This window comes from Camelus dromedarius, chromosome 14 (assembly GCF_036321535.1).
Source record: "Camelus dromedarius isolate mCamDro1 chromosome 14, mCamDro1.pat, whole genome shotgun sequence".
Lineage (NCBI taxonomy): Eukaryota > Metazoa > Chordata > Mammalia > Artiodactyla > Camelidae > Camelus > Camelus dromedarius.
The window spans coordinates 31,304,264-31,326,582 of record NC_087449.1 but is presented as its reverse complement, the minus strand read 5'-3'; the positions used below and the strand labels follow the sequence as shown (position 1 = coordinate 31,326,582).

The 22,319-nt window shown below is 38.5% G+C and overlaps 1 protein-coding gene across 2 annotated transcripts in view; it reads right to left on the bottom strand.

Annotated features, from left to right (window-relative positions):
* USP24 (ubiquitin specific peptidase 24) overlaps positions 1–22,319 on the bottom strand; it is a 119,921-nt gene that overhangs the window by 31,736 nt on the left and 65,866 nt on the right. For both annotated transcript variants that reach the window (XM_064493542.1, XM_064493543.1), the window contains exons 31-43: positions 21,702–21,857; positions 18,785–18,882; positions 16,571–16,666; positions 16,223–16,451; positions 15,366–15,525; positions 14,379–14,534; positions 12,134–12,204; positions 11,281–11,441; positions 8,294–8,355; positions 5,966–6,157; positions 4,879–4,996; positions 2,513–2,657; positions 334–453 (exon numbers count right to left, since the gene is read on the bottom strand). In XM_064493542.1, the coding sequence (XP_064349612.1) occupies positions 334–453; positions 2,513–2,657; positions 4,879–4,996; positions 5,966–6,157; positions 8,294–8,355; positions 11,281–11,441; positions 12,134–12,204; positions 14,379–14,534; positions 15,366–15,525; positions 16,223–16,451; positions 16,571–16,666; positions 18,785–18,882; positions 21,702–21,857 (1,764 nt within the window). The remainder of the gene's footprint in view (positions 1–333; positions 454–2,512; positions 2,658–4,878; positions 4,997–5,965; positions 6,158–8,293; positions 8,356–11,280; positions 11,442–12,133; positions 12,205–14,378; positions 14,535–15,365; positions 15,526–16,222; positions 16,452–16,570; positions 16,667–18,784; positions 18,883–21,701; positions 21,858–22,319) is intronic.

Below are 22,319 nucleotides of genomic sequence, written 5' to 3'. Positions count from 1 at the left end.
CAAGTTACTAGTATAGTGCTGATGATAAGTCTAAATATATCTAGAACACCAAAAATGTTAGTGATTTTATATCAGAACTTGAGAATATTTAGTTCAAAAATCACATTAAGTCAAATACAATGTCAAACAGGCAGCATATTACCCTAGCAGACTTATAAAATATGTGACTATGAACAATATATTATCTATAAGATTTATGAAGCTGCTAGAGAATCTCCAATTTTGCTTAGTTTTGGTAAGCCCCAAATTGCAATATATGAATATGGAACAGTTCTCAGGCAATGTACACATACACCATTTATGATACTAAACAGGAAAGAGGAAGGAAATCACCTCAGGGAGACCTGGCTGCATATACAGCTGCTGGAAGACTGCATTCATGTAACATGTAGCGCCACCGTTCCTCAGCCCCACAAACCCTGAGCTGGACCTGCTATCCACTGGGGGAAGGTACTAGGAAAGAGATGAGTAGAAACAGTAAAGGAGAGAGCATTAGCATCTGCCACCAACACATGTCCTCACAGCTATACGAGACGCCCAAAGGAAAAAGATACAGATTTATCCATCCTGCGTGTTTATGAGTCTGCAAATGCAATGCAATTCTAGAACTGCTCTCTCAATGTTTCCTTCCAGTTCCTAAAGTACCTCGCATATGGGGCATGTGTCTTTGTACATCCACTATGTAGTCACGTGTTCAGTCACTTAATTATCATTCAACAAATGTTCCTGAAGAGCCTACTATGAGCCAGGCATTGTGCCAGGGATATGAGAGACAGCAGGAATGTATCTGGTCCCTGACCTCTAGGAGCTTACATTGTAGGAAGGTAGGTAGGTAGCCATTAATCAACTAAAAGTACTGATATGTATGTACAAACTGTGGAAGTTCCCTGAAAAGGAGGAACAGAGTTCTGTGAATAGAGTTTACTATCCTAACCAGTCTGGATGGTCAAGAAAGGTGCATATTCCTTTCCTTTCTTTTCGAGAAGGTAACATTCTTCTATTGAGCTTTCTAATAAGCATGCAATTAAATAGGTAAATACCCTAGCATGTCACTTAAGGATGGTTTGTAATAATGCAGATTCCAGTACAGCGTTTTTCTAGGTAGAAATAATCTAGAAAAGGCATCTTGGATAAAGTTTAATATGGCACTTCTCCAAGTAGAAAAGGATATTGTAATGACACACTGAACTGCTATCACAGTAGAACCTTGGTTCTAATGCTATGACCAGAATCATGTTATCCGCATGTATCAAGTACTTGCATCCATGCAATAACTAATCAACTGACAAAATCCTGCAGGTCTTCTGGACTGAAAAGAACTGCTAAATATCACAGACTTTTTGTTAACATTCAACATACACTTAGAGTAGGGTGATTTCTAAGACATAATTAACACTGTAATTTACTTGTAGTCCAAATTGCAAAGTAAAAACTTATAAAGTAAAAAAAACTGGTTCATAACAGTGCTAAAAATATATTTATATATGACAAATATTTTCTTCATTATGCTGACATAATCCCTGACTTATTAAAATTGTAAAATTGTCATTTAAAATCTGATTATTAAATAAATGCATGTAAAACTAAAGCATAGCATAAAACAAGCATTATAAACTAAACAGTTCATACCAAAATAGTTTCCAATTTACACACTCGAATTTCACTTTGCAAGTGCCATTTCCTCTGTCTGGAACACTTGTTCTCATTCTTTTCCCATCTAATTTGTATGTTCCATAGTACTCAGCTCAGGCATCCGAAGGGATGACAGCCTATCTATGATGTTCATGGAGAATGCTTTCAAAGTGTCCTCTCACTCCTGGTCCACAGGTCCAGGGTACCTGCAGCTCACTTCCTTCTTGCAGATCCCGACACATACGAAGCTGTTCCACGGCTACTTATGGCTGGAATGACCTTCCTACCTTGCTTCAATTGGCTCACTATCCTTTTGGGCTCTATATTAAACTTCATCATTTCTAAGAAGCCTTCTAAAACACCACCAACATGTGTCGAAGTGCCTCTCTATTAATAGAGCATTCAGGACATACCTCTATCTAAGGGCTGGGATTATATTTTCACTTTTGAGTTCCAAAAGCTAACAACACCCCTTAGCACATAGTAGACTCAATAAATCTTAGTTGAATTTAACTGAACACAAACTGTACTGTGACAGAACCAGGATCTGTTTTACTTTGTAACTCTAATGCCTGGCACTGTGCCAAGCGAAGAATTTCTCAAAAAATAGGTTGAAATGTTACGTTTTACTGAGAGTAATTATCAACTGACTTGAAAATGTCTCATCTTTTTTAATTAAAAGGGTATCAGTTAGTAATATATTACAGTGTATTAGTGTAATACACTACAGATGATAGCTGACTTGAATATGTGAACATGATAAGCAAAAGAATAACACTGATTTTCTTTGTGATTAGGATAATGTAAACATAATTTTCAAATAATGCGTTTAAGAGATCATTCTAAAAAAAATAAGTGCATCCAGATCTAGAGAACTTACATCAAACTCCTTGGTAAGAGCAGGATCAGGTTGATGATGCATAGAAAGTAGTTCTTTTGTAATAATTTGAAGATTTGAAGGTGAGCTATCAGCCAGCATTACAAGGACTTCATAGGCTGCCAATCGGCTATTCACTGTACTACATCTAAAAACGAAAGACACAGTCAATTTCAACAGTGAATAATTTACTTAAGTTGCTCATTAAACTAAATCAGCATTTGAAATGAAAGTAAAGAGCTGCAATTCCTGAAACAGGGTTAAGTTAGGTCTGCTGGCAGAACCCAGTAATCTAGTGGGAAGTGCTTTCTTAACAAGGGAAGAGACCATGAATACTGGGGGGATGATTATGGTTTAAAGCTAAACATCTTCTTGGCCTGATGATAAAGTAGCAAATTTTTAAATTACAACTTCAGAATATTCTTATCTAAGTGATGGATCAGCAAGAATAAAGCATAAAGAGCCTGAAAACTTTACCAAAATCACAACATGGAAATAACTATCTTTCAATTAAAGTAGGTAGGAAGAAAGGTTTTGTAGATATCACCCTGAAATTCATCTACACAGCAAATATCTACATGGCAGAAAGCTACACAAACCAGAATAGACGCCCAAAAACACTTTATATGCATCTGCAGATAAAGAATTCTTCAAGGATAGTAATCAACTTTCTACTTTGCTGGAAAAATGGAGACAGAAATACACAGTTTTTTGTCACGTCAATTTTTAGAAAATGACAATGACAGATAACCAGCAAGCATTCTGCAGGAAACCAAAGGCTTCTTGATGGCTCACCTTTAGTAGAAATCATTTTGGGGAAGGACAGTAATTTCTCACTGTCACTTAAGCCATCCTTGCATTTCTTAGGACATCACAGGTTAGGAAGGATACACAGAAAAGAGGACATCCAACCTCTGAGAGACACTTATGGAGTGGAGTGTAGGGTATGTGTTCAAGAGGGGGCTGAGGGGCTTGGAGATCAGCCCCGCGTCAGGCACTGAGGACAAGGGCTGTGTGGAGCTGGCACTGTCCTTTGCTTCTTACCTGTGTTTCTGGGTTGCAAAGGACAGGTAAAGAATGAACAGAAGTTACCATATATACAGGTAAGAAGTCCTTTTGTTGGTGTCAGATGAGAATAGCATTACTTGTGAAAAGAGTTTCTGTGTACTTTAAATCTCTTTCTGGCTTTAGGGTTTTGGTGGGAAAAGGCTGTGAGTCACTGTGATAAACGAACATCATTCAGTGCACTGGGGAGGGATGAAACAAGTGTTTCCTTTTCTAGTCAAGGCACTGTATGTGATTAAAAAATACAACTACCTGTTGGTGGAGGTACTAATTTTAATAAATACAACTGGAAGGATTCGTGAAAAATAATTTCAGTAAAACTGCTGAAGATTTATTTTCTCTGTTCACTGAAAACTGAAACACTCATGTATTTCTATTGCTCTAATAAAGGAGCCCCCACGGAGCTAGCACTCAATCTTCCAGAACAAGACTAGGACAGGGGAGGGGATGGAAGTCACAGTTTGAAGGAGACCCAAAGAGTTTTGACGAAGGTTGTTTATTACCTAAAACAGATCTTGCTAATAGCGAATCTCTAGATAGAGAAATATTCATACATAAGATAGCTCTAAGAGTCCATTAATATAATGCTTATTATTATGCCTTGCCCATTTCAATAACCACTGAAACTGTACGGGAATTTTTTTTCTCTGGTTAAATACCAAACCCTCAGTTTCTTTAGGATTACTCAATTAACTGGTTTTCAGGAGAAAAGAACAAAGTAAATTAGATTCAGAGTAAATAAGACGGCAGCTTGTAGCTGCCTCCTCCTATCTCAAAGAGTATAAACATCACCCACGTAGGGTCAACATTACAAAAGGATCTTTCAAATTTCTACCCATAAAAACTGATATAAAATTTGATTCTAAAATTATCACCGTAATAAGTCACTAGCAGTTGTAATTATCAGGACACAGTCAATACTCAGCAAATCACAAGGTTCATGTACTAACGCACCTATGCTCTTCTCCCAGCAGAAACCCTTAAGACTCAAGCCTACTTTCTGTTACTTTGGAAGGAATTCTTACAACCTCAGCTTCTCCTGGAATTCATTACTGACCAAGTTAACCACATTATTACTTACTCTTCCATCTGGATGATAATAATGGTACCAGCAAACCTGTGCTATGTGCCAGGCAGGCTTTATCCTAAGCCCCCTCACATGCATTCTTTATATGGCAGATAATATCTTACAAGCTACACACACTCACAAGATGGAAGACAAACTCCAAGTTAAGAAAATCTTTCTGGACTAAAGTTTCGAATTAGAATTTTTACCAAAACTGAACACAACGCATTTTCCATACTTTGGATGAAAGTCCTGTTGACTGATGGCGGCACTGCCAGCTGGAGAATGACTATTTAAAATAATTCTAGAAGCTCGGAAAAGGAAGTCATCTAACAATGGTTTAATGAGTGATGAACCTGAAATAGAGCATAACATTCATGTTGAGGATGAACATATATTTTAATTCAAAGATTCTGTCTTGCACTTTCCTATCAGAGCATCTAAGGCCATCCCACGGCAGGGCATTCAATTTAATTTGATGTCTCAATGTTCATTTTTTGAACACTTACAATATGTGGCAAAGCTCTGTGGGGCAGAGGGGTGGGGATGGGTGGGAGAGTTGGGGGACAGGATTCAAAGATAGACAAGTGAAGGTTCCTCCCCTACGAGCTTACAATAGAGTGAAAGAAGTTAAGCTTTCACTTAAGAAACACTAATGCCGGTAACATCACAAGGCAGATGGTTTGAGTGAATAATTAACTTTTACTTTGGGCACAGGGGAGTCCACATAAAAGTTTTTTTAAAACTTTAAAAATCTTTAGCTAAAAATGACGTGCCCATCTCACCCTGGTTTAGAATCACTCTTTTCTATGTATCCCCAGTAGCCAAGAAGATTTTTATACAGCTTGGTTTGTGCAATAAAAGTGGTAACTAACGTTTTGATCTGTTTTCTGAATATAACTTGTAATACTGAATACGCTTTTATAAATTACATGTGTACCCCACCATCCAGGGGTGTTGGTTGGGGGCTGCTTCTCGAGACAAGAATTATCTTTAAAAGAGGTAAGACATATAACGGATTATATTTTATAAAGTATGTAACAGCAAAAAGACAAAAACCTACTTTGATTTATAATTTTTAGTTGGTATTAAAAAGTTACGTGATCCAACTATTTCGAACACTTTAAAATTCTCTATAGGGTTTAATGACACAGATAAAATTCACCTTAAATTTGTTAGCCACTAAAATTCCAATCTCTTATTGCCTGAAGGGTCAATTTTCTATGGAACACTTAGCATCTATCTTATTTTCCCAATTACATGTAACGCTACAGCAGTAACTGAGAACTGAGGTATTCTGTCACATAAGATGAAGTAATAATTACCAAGCATTTCCTTTTCTGCCCCACAGAGTGAAAGAAGGGTCTTAATGAGCCGTAAGTGTCCTGCCAATAAAATGTTGTCGGCTTCACTGGTCTCACATTCAGCTGTGCGATTAGGTTCAAAGTTATCCAGCCAAGTAATCTCATCTTCGAGCATGGTGGCTGGGCTGATTCTTAACTGCTCCATTTCTGAAGCTAAGAAGGAAAAACAAACATAAACATTTTGAAGAAAGAAGGATTTCTTTCCTTGGAGTTAAAATCCTGAATTCAAGTCAGCAAAGACAAGTCTCCATCTTTCACTTCACAGATTAAAAAACCTGTCATGGGTGAATGGAGGCGCCCACAGGACTCTGAAGGCTCCCGCAGACCCATGCCCCCCCTCCTGAGCTCTCTCAGTCGTACAGCAAACGTTAGGAGCGTCTCCTCTGTGTGCCACGGTGCTAGGTCCTGGGGATGTAAGATGGAGGGGACAATCCTTGTTCTGGAGAAGCTCCTGTTTGCTGGGTCATAGCAGACATGCCAGGGAACAAATCCTTCTAGAGAAGGAACGGACTGAGGGGTGAGCGGAGAGCCGATGCTTCTACAGTGTCACCTCTGCCAAGGGAGGGGAGCTCTGCAAAGGAGAGGGGGCCACAGCACAGTGGCAGAGTCCGAGTTTCCAGACAGTGAGCCAGACTCTGGAGAGCCACTCTGTTCTTTCGTATTACGTATTTCATTTTCCCCTCCAAACAAGGATTTAAAACATGATTCCAAGTTGGAAGTTAGGATTAGGGAGGAGAGCAGAGAGATTGTGCTCTCTTTCCACTGCACTACAGCCACAGGCAAGCAGGGCCCCAGGTGGGGACGGGAGAAGGGATCTTCAGGGTTTCCTTATTAACAACATGAGGCTAACACCTACACTGCAGAGTGCTGTGTATAAAGTGGCTAGGTCTAGCACTGGCATACAGAAAATACTCCAAAAATGGCAAATATTGCTTGTTTCAAGACATATTCCCACCCTGCCCTCGACATCCCAATAAGGGATCCTGAATCTCATAGGTGACTCAGCGACACAGCAAGGCTACACTAACACCGTGTTCCTGCATTCTGAGGTTGTATGTACAGCCAGCTCATGAGACCAGTTCTCAAGAAGCGAAGCAGAATACCTTCGCCACATCCAAGCCAGAGAGCAAACCTTCACTGGCTGCTTACACTGAAAGCCTGGTTGAAAACCGTGGTACTAGGCTAAGATTATGAGATGGACATGCAGCTCACCCCCTTCCTAGATAGTACAGGTCTTACCCCTGAATCAAGATGTATACTCTTATTACATCAACTCAGGCGCCAACGAAACCAATTTCACGGCACTGCTCAGAGAACCATGTCCTCGATTCTCGAGAGACTTAGGAAATCCATAGAGGCACCTGCCTTAGAGATGTTGCTGCGGTTTCTTAGTCACTCTGTCTTTACATGTCCATTGCATGAAGACCTTTGTATGAAGTTTCCTTTTGGTTTAAGTGCTGGGAAAAAGATTTGTTTCTTTTGAGAAACAATTCTGTTTCTTCTTCTAGGGTACTGAGGACAACCAAACAAATGCTGTTTCCTGTTTACCTCTGTCCTCCAGGAAACTCACAACCCAATTCTGACGTGTGGGACTGGACAGCTGGCACAATTGTTTTTTTACCTCTTGGCCTTGACGTTCTTTTCGAATTAATGTTTTTGTCAATCCTGACTTTTACTTTATTTATCCCCTGTAAGCTGAAGCAAATCTTTCCCATGATCTTTGCATAAAGGGTGAGGTATAAACTAACAAACTCTTCATTTGAACAACTAAAATTTACACAGAGCATTCCAATTTACATTTGTATTATATAAGAATAAGTGCAGATGACTAAAATCTTAAAACACTCTAACGAAAGAATTTCTAACAACGATACTGCAATCACCTAACGTTAAACAATTAACTGAATTCTATCATTTACTTCTATTACTATCAACGTAGCTCAACAGATTCCATCTCCTTCAAACCTTTAAAATTGTCAGAATTGGCTGTAATGGAGAGAAAGATTCTTCCTAATAGTTCTGTATCAGTGTAATTAAAATACTAGCCTTTGACAATTTTTAAAATCAACAAATCTTTTCAACATATTAATGGTTGGGTATGTAATAGGAGAAGCAATAACTGATACATGGGTTTACATGCTATTTTCAAGAAAATAAAATTCGACTTCAAACAATAATTATAATGTTATTTATAGTTGAGATATATTAAGTCAGATTTAGAAATGTCTGTCTTTTCTAGTCCTTCCTAACCCCTCCACCCACATAAATCAAAATTAGACATTTACTTACTTGTCAGATCATCTAATAATTGGCACCTCAGATCAAAATACTCCATACACTGAGATAATAATCTAAAAAACAGATTTCAATGATTAAAAAGAGGCTGATTTTAAAATAAAAAAACATTTTCTTTGTAAGAGTAAGTTCATAAAACAATTGAACAAGAGAATTTTCCTAAGCATAAAATAACTACTTCTACATTAATTCAACTTCAACATTTTAGCAAGACGTACACTAGTGATTTTATTTATACAGATACAGTATAGGAATAACAGTGTAAAGAGAAGAAACTTACTAATCTGTCACATTTTGTAATGATGCACACAGACTGCATACATAATGCATCAATTACATTCATTTGTTCCAATAGCAACTGATACATATTAAGTACCTACTATATGCTTAGAATTGTTTTAAGGGAGTAGTGAACAAAGAACAAAGGAGACAGACAACAGACAAAAAATACATACACATGGCAACTGGTGGTAGGCGCTAAGCAGCAAAATAAAGTGGACACAACAAGAAAGAGAAAGGTAAATTCTTTTATCCTGGACAATCAATGAAGCTTTCTCTGCAATTATGGTAGTGGGAGTGCAGGTTTTAAAGTCAGAGGACCTTGCTTTTAATCTCGGCTCCACTACTTATAGCTGGGTGTCCAGGGACAATTTATTTCAGTTCTCTCAGTTTTCTGATTTCTAAAATGCTTATTAGAGTACTAGGAATAAATATGTACACATAAACACAAACATACATAAAGGGTCTGGAATGCACTAATGATGAGAACAGACAATGAGTGAAGAATTATGATTATTTAAAAAGTGGGTATTATTATTTGCCAAACTCATTTGGCCATTTTGAGGATTAAACATAAATATATGCAAAGAATTTAGCCTGCTGTGTGGCACATAATCAGCCCATGGTAACTGCTATTATCATCATTACTATTACTATTAAGGGAAAATATGTACCAAACTTGGGCATTAAAAAATTGTGAAATGCAACTTTCAAATTATAAAAATGTGTAATTAAGATTCAATTTTATGTAAAATTGCATGTTTTACATTCAAGAGTCTCTGAGAGTGTATGTTTAAAAACTCAACTAATGTTTTCTATTTCTTTTGCAAAGTTTAGAGAAACTCAGTAACAAATCAAACTCTTAGAATTTAGTTATGTTAAACAATCTGACTCTTACAAGTAAAAGCACAATAGCTTACTACTTAAAAATGGCTTACACATTTCAACTAAAGAATCATTGATCTTACTAGTTACTAAAAGGATTAACTGATTTTAGGAAACTTTTAACTAGGAAAAATTAGAATTCTAAAGTAAAAAAAGTACAAAGGCAAAAAAAGAAGTTTCTATGTCTTTTAATCCGAATGTCTTTATCACGGAAAGACCATTCTCTGAGATTTGGCTTTATACCATTGAAGATTTACTTTCATTAGCAGAAATACACAGCTAATGTCTCATTTAGGTTAGATCTTGATGGCCAACTGTAACATGACTGTAAAATTCAGTTAAATTTTTAAGTTTTATACGTCACTCACAATGACCTTATTTCAGAAACCAAAATCTTGACGTCTCCATTTATAAATTTAGAAGGTTAAAAGAGGTTAAATGGTTCAAAATAATACTTAAGTTGAGACTTAGATATGGAGGTCAGGAATCTCCATATATGAAAGAGGACTTAAATAAATGTCAAGATAGCTCATGTTTACAGACTAGAAGACTAAATCTTGTTAAGATGCAAATAATAGGCAGTGATCTACAGACTCAATGCAAACCCTATTAAAATACCAGTGATGTTTTTCACAGAAATAGAAAAACTTATTCTGAAATTGATACAGAATCTCAAAGGGACCCTCTGGTAGCCAAAAAGATTCTGAGAAAGAACAAAACTGGAGGACTCACACATCCCAATTTCAAACTTACTACAATGCTACGTAGAACTAGAATACAGATCAATGGAATAGAAATAAACATATATATGCATGCATCTATGTATGAGTGTGTGTGTGTGTGTATGTATATGTATCTATAAAATATTTATACTTTCAAATGACTTTCAACACGAATGTCAAAACCATTCAATGGGGAAAAAACAGTCTTCAAAAAAGTGTGCCAAGACAACTGTATATCTACGTGGAAAAGAATATAGTTGGACCAAGTTTGCATGCTTGTATCTTAGGGGTTTGGAGTAGCTCTAACATTTCTTCCCTCTATGGGCTCTAATTTATAAAGCATATACACAAGGAAAGTAGATAGTGATTTCACAAATCTCTGTGGCACCTTCTAAGTCCCAGATCAGGGGCTCTCTGGTAAGGCCGAGTTGGAGAAAGTGGCTGAAACTTGAAGTCAAACTTGGTATCTCCTACCTCCCATCCTGGGCCCTACACTAGGGCACCCTTTCACGCAGTTTAGCCTAGCCCAAGGAGATTAGATGGGGCAGGCAGATGGATTTACTCAAGTCATCTCTGAGCCTGGACCACAAGACTTCTTCTATGTCAGGCATGTATAAAACCAAGATAGCAAAAACAACAACAAAAATGAACAAACAAACAAAAAACCCACCAAGAAAGTAGATTAGAAGGATACCTCACTACCTCAAGACATGGAGTTATAAAGTAAGCTGAGCTAAGAAACTGCTGTATAAGTGGACATGAGCAGTGTGATCTTTAATCAGTGATCTGGCTCGAATAATGCAGCCTCCCCACAACTAGGTGAGCCTTCTCTCTTTTTGGGATAGGTGGACCAGGTTGGGTGGAGGTCCGAGTTGGGGTGGTCGAAAGGAAGAAAACCTAGTATTGTTTGTTCCTTCTAATTTTTCTGTCCTGAATGAGGAAAAAACTGAAATGCCCTACTTCAGGGCACAAATGTGGTAAGAGGAAAGGATAAACTCTGTCATCTTAATCATGCACTGTGGACTTTGGGGGAGCAGTACACAAGTCATTCTTCTCTTTCTGTATGACGTGAACTTTGTCATCTGTATTACATACCTCTGATTGACTCCTCGCATGATACTAGTGGGGGACCAGAGGGGCAGCTGAGCCGTGAGAATCACACCCAGGAGAAACTGATTTGGCTTCTGTACATCTGGATGAGCTGAAGTATCTGTCTGACTAAGAGTATATAGCTGATCACAGGCAACACGGCGAATCTGGAATTACATTTTTAGTGGCAAAGGATGTACATCAACCAACACTTAGAAACTGCTTAAAAAATGATTTTCCTCCAAAGTCCACACTCTGAAGGATGCTATAAGGGTTTGAGCATTTCAATCATTAATGGTAAAGTTTACATGGAAAAAACTGGGTTAATTTAAAATAAGTGTGGTCTGGGAATTGATTTCCCAAATTATTCTACTATTGTATTCCACTCTAATCAATATGTTTATAATTTCATGTAAATGAAAATAAGGAAAAACTTCTTCAAGTGTCTCAAAGTTAATTTTCATGGTCACATAAGAAAATTAGAATTATAAAATCTAATGAAAGTTCATGGCTTGAATTTGGTCTTTCTTGATTTTGACAAACATGTTGATGCTTAATGCTAGCTGCTTTTGCCAGCTATGGATGTTGAATACTGGCTGTAACATTTTGTGTTGCTATAAACAACACAACTTAATCACAGCGCTAGTCTCAACTTTTGGTGGAATATGGAACAGAAAGGAGGGTGACAGTCCAAATGGTCACATTGCTTTCAGAGTGGTCTGCAGCCCCTTTGCACGACTCCCTGAGAGGACTAAATGCCATTCCTTCTGCACCTCTCATAATGTCACAGCTATCCAGAGAGCCCACAACAGGATAGGACCAAAGGGGTTTTTTATAAAGTAAGGTAAAAAATCCTTACCTCAGCACTTGGTGATCCAAGCAGAATATCAATGATAAAATCAGCAACACAGGGCAAGTTATAGAAAGATGCTACAGAAAAGAATAAGGATGATTGGGAGCAAGGGAGGAAACTAAGTTAGGAAGTGCATTTTCAAGATTTCAAAAATTCTGAATAATTTCTTAAGCTTAACTAGTAGAAATCATCTCCTCTTCCACATGGAATCAAATTCCATACCTTCCCCAACTGCCCCGTGTCTGAGTCCACCCCAGGAGAGACTAAGGTGCTCAAGAGCAGGGCTGTGCCACGGTCACCTGTGTACCCTCACGTTTTCACACACTGCCTTGTGCATACCAGTTACAGGATAAATATGTCCTGCCTTGATAAACGATCCATACTTGTGAACTATAAAACGTACCCTACAATAAACTTACAAATGATAGAAAGGCTTGAAGTTATCATTTTTTCACCTTGATTTTAAAATATCTCTAGAATTGTAAGGAGATTGAACTATGAGTATGGCTTATGCTCAAAAGCATTTCATAATGACTTACCCTCCTCATATATAAGCCTTTAAAAGTATGTTTGCTCAAAGTAAGCCATTTTGGATACTATTTTACTGTTCCATAAAGGTCTAATTTTTTTCTACATGTTTATCTTGGTCTTACACGATGAGTTTGGATGCTATACTAAATACACAATAATCACCAATTCTACGTAACAACCAGTCTGAATCAGTAACAACAGTGAACATGGCTCCTACGTGTTAGTACAATTTTTAAAAGTGGAGCTATTAAGACTTCATCTCTGAATAAGTATTTATTGAGGGCCTATTACACATCATGCGGTGTTCGGGTGCTAAAGATTCAGTAGGGAACACAATGGACAAAAAAGTCTCTGTTCTTACAGAACTTACCGTCTAGTTGGGGAGGGAAGAACAATGATAAATATGATAAGTAGACAAATTATACTCTATGCTGTAAAGTGACAAGTGATGCAGAAAAAATAAAGTAAGGAGTTTAGGTGATGCTGGGTGAGGAGAGGTTTGTGATCTCCTAAAAAGGCAGGGGATGAACATACCAGGAAGTGTGAACAGCCAGTGCAAGGGTCCTGAGGTTGGAATGTGCCTGCAGTGTTGGGGAACAGCCAGGAAGCCAGGGTGGCTGAAGCACAGTGAGGGAGGGGGAGAGGGGAGGAGGTGGAGGCACAGAGGTATCAAGGGGGCGAACAGTGTCAGGCCTTGAAGGCCTCAGGAAAGATCTGGCTTTCACTCAGTGTGACCTCAGAAGCCACTGCAAGGTTTTAAACAGGAGTGATACAATCTGACTTACATTTTAGAAGGTCTACTCTGCTTACTGTGTGGAGAATAAACTGCAAGGGTAGAAGCAGGGAGATTAGTTAGGGCACAACTGCTAAAATCCAAGTAAGAGATGAGGGGGGGTCAGAGAGTAGTAACAGCGAAGGTGGTCTAAGGGGTAGAATCTAGATATGGTTTGAAGAAGGATGTGCTGACAGATTAGAAGCAGGGTGTGGAAAAAGGATGACTCCAAGGTTTTTGGTTAGAGCAACTTAAAGAATGAAACTTGTTAAGTTGGAAAAACTCTTGGGAGGTATGGGCCAGACCAGTAATTCAGCTCCGGACGTGTTAAGTTTGGGATGCCTATCTGATAATCTAAGTGGAGATGTCAGGGGAGAGGCTCAGGCTGTAGGGCCAAATGTAGGTGTTACCAGCATACAGAGGGAATTTATGGCTGCGAAGGTGGATGAGATTACTGCGAGAACGAGTGTAGCCAAAGGAAAGACAGTGATGAGGGACTGAGCCCTAGGCTGTCTGACGTTAAAAGAATGATTAGCAATAGCCCCAGTTTGCCAAAGCCAACAATAAAGACAAAAGGGCAAATCTTAAGTTTCATAATTTTTAATACTGGAGTCATTATCAGTTTAGGAACTGATACACAGTTCTGATTGTATAGTTCATGACCTACACACTTGGGGTGCTTTAATTCCTCAACTAGATAGTAAGGTCCTGGAGAGCAGGCATATTGTCTTTATAACATGCATGGTAGAACCGTGTATACAGAAGGTGCTCAATAAATACTCGTTCAGGATTTAAGTACCTAGCATAGACCTCACTTACTCCACACACCAACTTTCCCCCCCTCTTCCATTTCTTTCCCTATGACCTCATCTATGATGGAATATAAATTATTCCCAACAGAAGCCTGACCCTTTCCTAGAAGAGATGAACAGCAAGTGTCCTGCATACCCAGTTGCTGGCTCCGAAGCTGCAGGCACGTAACAAGAAGGGACAGAGCCTCTCCAGCAATCAGCGAGTCTTTGGTGGACACGGACTGCTGTCGCACACAGATGCCAGCGTGCAGGGCTACTGGATCTCCTTCACTCCCGGAGCTGCAGTTGCTTCCTGGAAACAGGTGAGCAGAAGGTTACTGCAGATCCCACAGGACTCTCACGATATAATGATATCCTTTAATGCATTCCATGATCCACAAGTGAAAGTAAATATTTCAAGACACTCTGGTCTAAGAAACAAGAGAGACTTAATTACTTTATTTGACCCTCACTATTTTGTACTTAAAACACATCTGGAAGCTTTCAAAAATGTGTTTATGAGGCAAAATTAGTTTCAGGTGAAACAAGTTAGGAATAGTGCAATTTTGGAGGCATGTGGGAGTCTTCTTGGGATGTTAGAAATGTTCTTTATCTTGATCTAGATGGGTTATACGTATGTAAAAACCCTAAAAATCATGTACATTGAACACTTCTGTGCTTTACTACATGTGTATCACATAGCTTAAAAACTTTTTTTATTATTGAGGTGAATACACATACATAGATTGAGCAGGGAAACCAAATGAAGCTGAGACATAAAGCTATTTACAAAGGAAGGCCCAACAGAAAGTAACAGGCTGTACACCAAGAAAATGACCTCCAGGTACAAATTCTATGTGCATTATCACTGGTTTCATGACACTTTCACACTCAGCAAGCACAAACTCTGCTTCGTTTCCCTATTTACCCTGTATTTATGAACACTCTTTTTTCTTAAATGAAGTATGACACACATACAGTAACATGCACAAATCCTGAGTGTGTAGCTTGATGAATTTTCACTCAAGCTCAGCAAGAGAAAAGGTTTTCTCCTTCCTGTGACTCTGAACAACCTATGCCGGGGTGCTTCTTATAGGTACTTCTTGCCCAGTGTACTAATCACTTTATCCTTTTTAATCAGTACCTGAACTGCTGAGTCTGTTTCGAATTCCAGCAGGAAACAGAGAATTACTTTCTTTAATTGGCTGGCTACTCCCAACGAGGTCAAGCCGTCCTGCAGCTGCAGCCCACGACAGTCTCATGAAACAAGCCACCGTGGACGTGAAGTCACTGACTTCCATCGTCTAAGGAGGTATGGAAAGAGCGGTGAGGAAAGGCAGGACCCGAATGCACTCCGCTGACTCCTGCAGCCTCCTCCTGGGCCTCAGTTTTGTGAGGCTCGTTTCCCTCCAAGATCACCTGCGAGGACAGCCCTTTCTTGCTTCCGTGCTGCTCGAAGACCTTCACTAGCCCCCTGCTATCTATACTACAGAGACTCCACTCTCCATGTGCTGGTCTGAATCACCCACCACCGATTCTGCTTTTACCGTTTCCCTCTCCCATACCCTGCATGTTGGCCCACGTGAACTAGCGTGTGACCGCCCCACAAGCTCCAATTTTGTCTAACTGCTCGCGCCCTCCCTCTTGCTTGAACAACTCTCCTCTCTCCAACTCTCCACACTTTTCTCTGCATTTTGAATCCCCATCTATTCCTGAAGGCCTAGCTCAAATGCCACCTCCTACATAAAATCACCCGTGACAGCCACAGGTGAAGGTAATCATTCCATTTCCTCTCAAGGAATGTTTTGTCTTTGTAGTTTTCTTGACATTTGCTATCTGAATTACAGTTATCTCTGCACTAGTGATCTCCTTCTTACTCACCGTACGTTCCTTGAAGGCAATATTCACATCAATAATTTTTACATCCACACAGGCCCTCCCCCCGACCAGTGCCTTCTAAACAGGAGGTACTTGCTTTTCTTGGATACACAAATCACTTACTTGTATTGCGACTCGTGCAGCAGGGATGATTTCCTCAACCCTAATAGAAGACCTGTCAGACACAGACAGCTGTCGGTAGGACGACTTTTCTGGGGTACCACATAAGGACATCTGCCTGCTTGTCTGCCGGCTGACATTTCGGAACGGGCGAGAAGAAAGTGCTTCTATGCCGTCTTTGGTGAGGTCTTCATCTAGCAATGTGGGCAGTGTTTGTCCAACAAGTAAAAATCTTAAAAGGAAATGAAAAGCTAAGCTTATTCAAGGTCATGTCATACTATTTAAAATGATGGGATGTGTAAGAAAAAGTCAAGGGCTGCCTTCTGAGACTAATGCAATATATTTACATACCTTGCAAGCTGTAGACAGATGGAATAAACGCCCTGCCTTGTTTCATAGTCTACTTCGGATGGGATGGAATCCCTCTGCATGACATTTACAACCAAACTTCAGAAAAAGAAAAGAAAAAAAAAAAAGGCAAGATATTAGAGACTTCTGTTTCTTTCACAGGAAATTTTCTGTAATTAATTTAATCGCCTATCAATGTCATTGATCACCCTACTGAGTATCATCAATCCCTCTCCAGCCCCTCTTCCTTGTCTCATTTTTCTCTACAGGTCTTATCACCACCTGACATACACTTTTACTTCTTCATCTATTGCTTGTCTTTCCCGCCAAACTGTAAGCTTCATGAGGACACGGGTGTTTGTTTCATCTACTCACTGCTCTGCTCCCAGTGCTTAGAACAACGCCTGGCAGGTATACTAACTGACATTCAAAAAAAGCCAGAAGTAAAATGCCTGTATTAGCATGGCTCTGTAATTGGTAAGTAACCTGAAATGAGTTTTTACCTTCCAGTTCCATTTCTGTTTCCCATCCCCTTTATCTCCTCAAGGTTCCACCCAACTTCTCTTCCCCTGAAGGCCTCCAAATAGAAGTTCCTTTAACTATCCTCTGCTCAAACATCAAGTTGGTCTTCACTCTTCCCTCCCCCAGAGGAGACGGCATGCCTACGTCTTCCTAGAGTCACTCTCCTTCCAACTGCAGTAGAACTCAGCCCTAAGTAGAACTTAGGGGGTCATTCTTCCCCCTTTCTTGTCTTTATTTCTTTTTTTTTTTTTCATTGGCCCCTTTTAGTCAGCTAACAAAGAGAAACAAGTCTTCTATAAGTTAAAATCAAAACAGAAAAGCAAACTCTCTCCTCAGTTATTATACTTTTCAAACTCTTGTCACTTCCCATTTCTCATTCATCATAAAGCAGAGATTTCTACTTACTGATTCAACTTCCCATCCTTAACTTGTCACTCAACCCTTGGCCAGCTGCTTATGCCCTCAGTCTTTACTTACATACACACCACTGCCTCCCCAAACCTCTAAAGCCTTTCTCCACTTCTCTCCAGCGCATCATGTCCAAACCATCACATGACTCACAGGGACCTCATGTGCTATTATATTCATTTCTCCTGACTTTCTCAGTTCCCTCCATCTCATTCCATCTTTATTTCCCATGTGGACTAAAGATTCATCATTCACTCACTCTTCTAAGCTAGAAATCACAGGGCCATTTTATAAATGAGTCATAAAGACTCGGCTATTTTACCTTATAAATACCCTTCTACCACTGTCCCAAATTTAGAACCTCTTATCTCTTCTCTGGAACACTATCATAGTTCTTAGTAGTTCTTCCTGCCTCCAGTCTCTCCCACATCTACTCACTGTCTCCACTGTAGCCAGAGTAACTGTTCTAGGTGACTTCTAGCTTAGAAACCTCCTGTTTTCCCACGGTCTACAAGGTAATGTTGAAATTCCTGAATGTGACCCTTCTCTACATACTTCTCTCCGTTACCCTTTGCCCTAGCCTCACCAGGCAACTGCAGTTCCCAAGACAGTCAGGGCATCTCTGTGCTTTCGCTCATCTCCAACCTCTTTTGGCTTAGAGAGCCCTTTTCCCTCTTAGTTACCTAGAGAATGGCGACTTGTATCTCAATTCCCAGCTCAAATGTCACTTTCTGGGAAGCATTTCCCAATCTTATCCCAAGCAAATCAAACCATTTAACCACTGCTTTCTTCCCTACCCCTTCCCCGCTGATCCCCCACCCAACAAAGCACTTTTTATGACAATCTGTTTCGATACTTATAATAACTATTTGTCATTCTTTGTTAAACCATGAGCCTCTCAAGGCAGGGACAGTATCTATTCTATCTTTGTACCCTCAGCACTAATGCCTTGTACAACATGGATTACTAGGAATCAAATTCACCTTATCTCAAACTGGGAATGAACAGAAACAGTATAGCCTCCTCTCCTCTTGAGAATTTCCCCCACTACCAGAGGGGAAAGAACGTGCTTCTGTCAGTTTGCCAAATATTAAGTCAAAAAGTAAATTAAAATATTCCAAAGACTGAAACATCACTCCTTCTTATTAGGACTCGCATAATGCTTCACATAATGCCTTGGCAGGAGAAATTAACTAAAATAATTAGATTCAAAAATAAAATAATAAAAATTTAAAATAATTAGATTCATTTTCTGCAATTCATATAGCATAATACTGAAACTCTAACCTCAGACCTCCTGCTTTGAGGAAGTTCTCACAGAAGGATTTTGCACAGTTTCTTGCCATGTCATCATCAGCTGTTGGCATGAGTTTGGAGCTTAGAACCTTGGGGAAAAATAAGCACAATTAATCATCCCAACATCTCCAGTAGAAGTTACTCCTTTATACTCAGTAAAACAAGCAGACAACCTGAGTCAGAACCTCTTTAAATGCTGCTCTTTTTTACTCCCTGTAGTATGAGGAGGCTGATGTTCCACAATTAAAATGACCACGTTTTCCAAATTTTATTTACTTAGCATGAAAAACCTTTGTTTTTAAGAGAGCTGGTGTGTTAATTCTTTTTATGAAACCAGTAAACGTGAATGCTTCAGGCTCCCAGGCTTAGGTAAGAGCACATAACATTTTGTGATATGCTGGTATGTTCTAGGAAGAAGTATATAAAGTTTTATAAAACAGCTTATTTATTATAAATGCTAGACGAACTCCCTGATAACTCCTGTTTACTGAGCACCGATCTCCAAGGTACTAGCCATAAGATGAGGTGCTTAACACGCATCCTCTCTTCCTCTCACTGTGCATGGCATAGGTATTTTACTCTATAGGTAAAGACTGAGACCTGAGAAGTTAAGTGACCTCCCACCCAAGGTCACACAGTCAGAATTTAAACCCAGGTGTGTCTCACTCTAATGTCCATGCCCCTTTTATGACACTGCAATATCTACCTAAAGGGAAGCTTAACTGGAGTAAGTATACCAGTTTTTGGCATAGTAGAAAATCATTTCACACAAATAATAATACTGCAGTACGAGACTACAAATTTAGATCATATTCTAGTTTTGTCACCAACTAGATGAGAGATCTCAGATATGTAATTTTCCCTTTTGTCTGTTTTCTCATCAGGTAAATGAGGACAATAATTATCTTCACCAAAGGATTGTTTGGATTGAGTAAGGTAACATGCTTAAGGTGCTTAGTACAAGCACTGGCACAAAACAAGTGCCCGGTAAACAACTGCTTATTTAGTTATGATTTAAATAAAATTTTAAAAGCTCGTTGCCTCATTTTCCCCAAGGTTTTAAACTAGATATAATTCAACAACCTTTTCTATTAAAAAAAACTGCTTCTATGAGCCTATTAGTTTTAAAAGCTTAGATTTTTAATGTATTATTATTATTTTTTGAAGATGCTTTCTTCCTAAGTTGCCCTTTGGGAAACAGGCTCATCAGCCTCAGATCATGAGCATTACATGGGAGAACGGGAACCCCCTGCAATTCTAATCCTTCTGGACTGTCAACAGCCACATGCACATACTCCCTGTACTTAACGGACAATTTAGTGAAGATGGAAGACTTCTCTAAAGGAATGGGTATTTGGAATATCCACTTTGAAGTTTCATAGTAGGCAAACGTAAGTTAAAGATCAAAATGCAATAACATTACCTTTCAGGTAACAGTATAAAAATAAGTGCCTTGGGAGTGCTGGTTTTCTACATTTTTTGTGTAAAGCAAAAGACAACCTATCAGAGGAATTCCCAGTTAATCAGAAGTCCTAAAGTTATACTGCAGATAATTTACTATAGTCCTCTGGCTCTAAGATAATGCAATCTAGGTAGCTGATGACAAGCTAGACCCCTTGTTGGGCCATTCTGTTTCTCTGAGTGCTCTCATATACGGGTGTTAAGATTTATACCATAACTTCTTGAGATAATTGTTTAAAAGCTAATGACAAATCTGGCAGTAATTGCAAGATGTAGATTTGATTAGCTTGAATTAGCCAAAAATTTCTAGGTAATTTTCTGTTTTGGAATAGTGTATGCATTTTTGAATGTCTGTGTGAAATAGGAACATACTTTATTTTTAAAATATTTGCTAAATATTTTCTCCTTGTGAACCCAACAAATGTTTTCACAAGAATGATTATTTTAAGGCAAATATGAAATGTTATCACAGCCTCCATCATAATATGAAATAAAACCTGGAAAAAATGGCCAAGCAGGTACCCTCTTACCAATTATGACCTTTGTTGTGATTCAAAACCTACTGAATATAAATAGTAATTTGATAATTAAGGTTGCTTAGGCACTGATCTGGATTCTTTAATAAATAACTGACTGAATAGAACTTCTCAGGGCAAGACAAAATCACTCAGGGCTTTATTTTCTTCAGAACTTAAGTGGCGTGAGGGTCTGGCCTCTTACCCTCCAAACAGTCCAAGAGCCAGACTCTTTTCTGCCGGCTCACTTTCCACATGGCTTTGTTACTGCTTTGATTCCAAGACTCAGCGTATCAAACCTCCCCTATGTCTTACTCATAAGATCCTGGAACAATTATCTTGGCTTTTCAACTCTGACCCATTAACTACTACAATGACTTGTGGAAAGTACACAATTAGTAAATGTTTACTGAACTAAATCTATTAGCTTAAAGCAACTATTGGGAAGGAAGGTAATTCAAATATCCTTTTGCTCAAATTCTTTCAAAAGCTTAAATAATAATATTAACGTGTTTCCAGACAAAATCCTTATAAAGCTTTATTAATGGCAACAAATTCCAATAGCTTTTAAAAAGTTAGAACGCATTTAATAACAAAGCTAAGGCTTAATAACTGGTATTTTATAGACTTGCAAAACTTCCAGAGGAAGTTAATAACACATTTTAATACATAAACCTTCCTAATTATTAATTTAGATGCTATTTTACAATTATAACAATGTACATAGGTACAAATTGAAAAAAAAGAGCATTTCAAAGGTCAAAACAACAAAACACTTCAATTTATATTGTTTTTTACTTTTTTAAAACTAATTTAACAGACCATCCAATAATAATAGAAACCTATTTACTAATTTCTGATATCTGAAAGCATGAATCTTCAGACCAAAGTGAATCTGTTAAAATGAAATGAAAAGAAATTAGGTTTCTCACTTCTAAGTTGTAGAGCACTCGGAAGGTGGACATTCCTGGAGCGAAAGATCGAAACAGACTTTCTAAAATGGAACTGGCACTTGGCTGATGCTGTTGCTTGGAAGAGAGGGATGGAGATTTTGAAGACTGAGAACTTGTTTCAGACAGCAATGTTTTCTAAGTTTATGAGAATGAAAAAAGGAATATGTGTGTCAAAAGCACAAATTAAAAAGAAACAGGTATCATTACACATTCTAATATTCTTTTTCACTTTAATATAGTCAAATCAATGAAATTTTCTAAAAATTAACCTCAAAGCCACATCACCCTGTAATTATTAACAAAACACTGAACTCCATCACACAAACTGTTAAGTGCTCTACAGTATTCCAATTCTACAGGAATGCTTCTGGGGATGTATTCTAAACAACACTAGAGAGGTCTTTCTAATTTGTTCCCATGTTTTCAAAATTTGTACTACTAAATACTGATAATTAAATGGTAACATTGCAAAGGAGGAGTTTTGAGAATTTTTAAAGTTACTACTAGTAATACATTTTATAATTACATTATTCTCCTTTCCTTAAATTAATCTATAAGCCATATATATGGCTTATGGACTGATCTAAACTATAATCA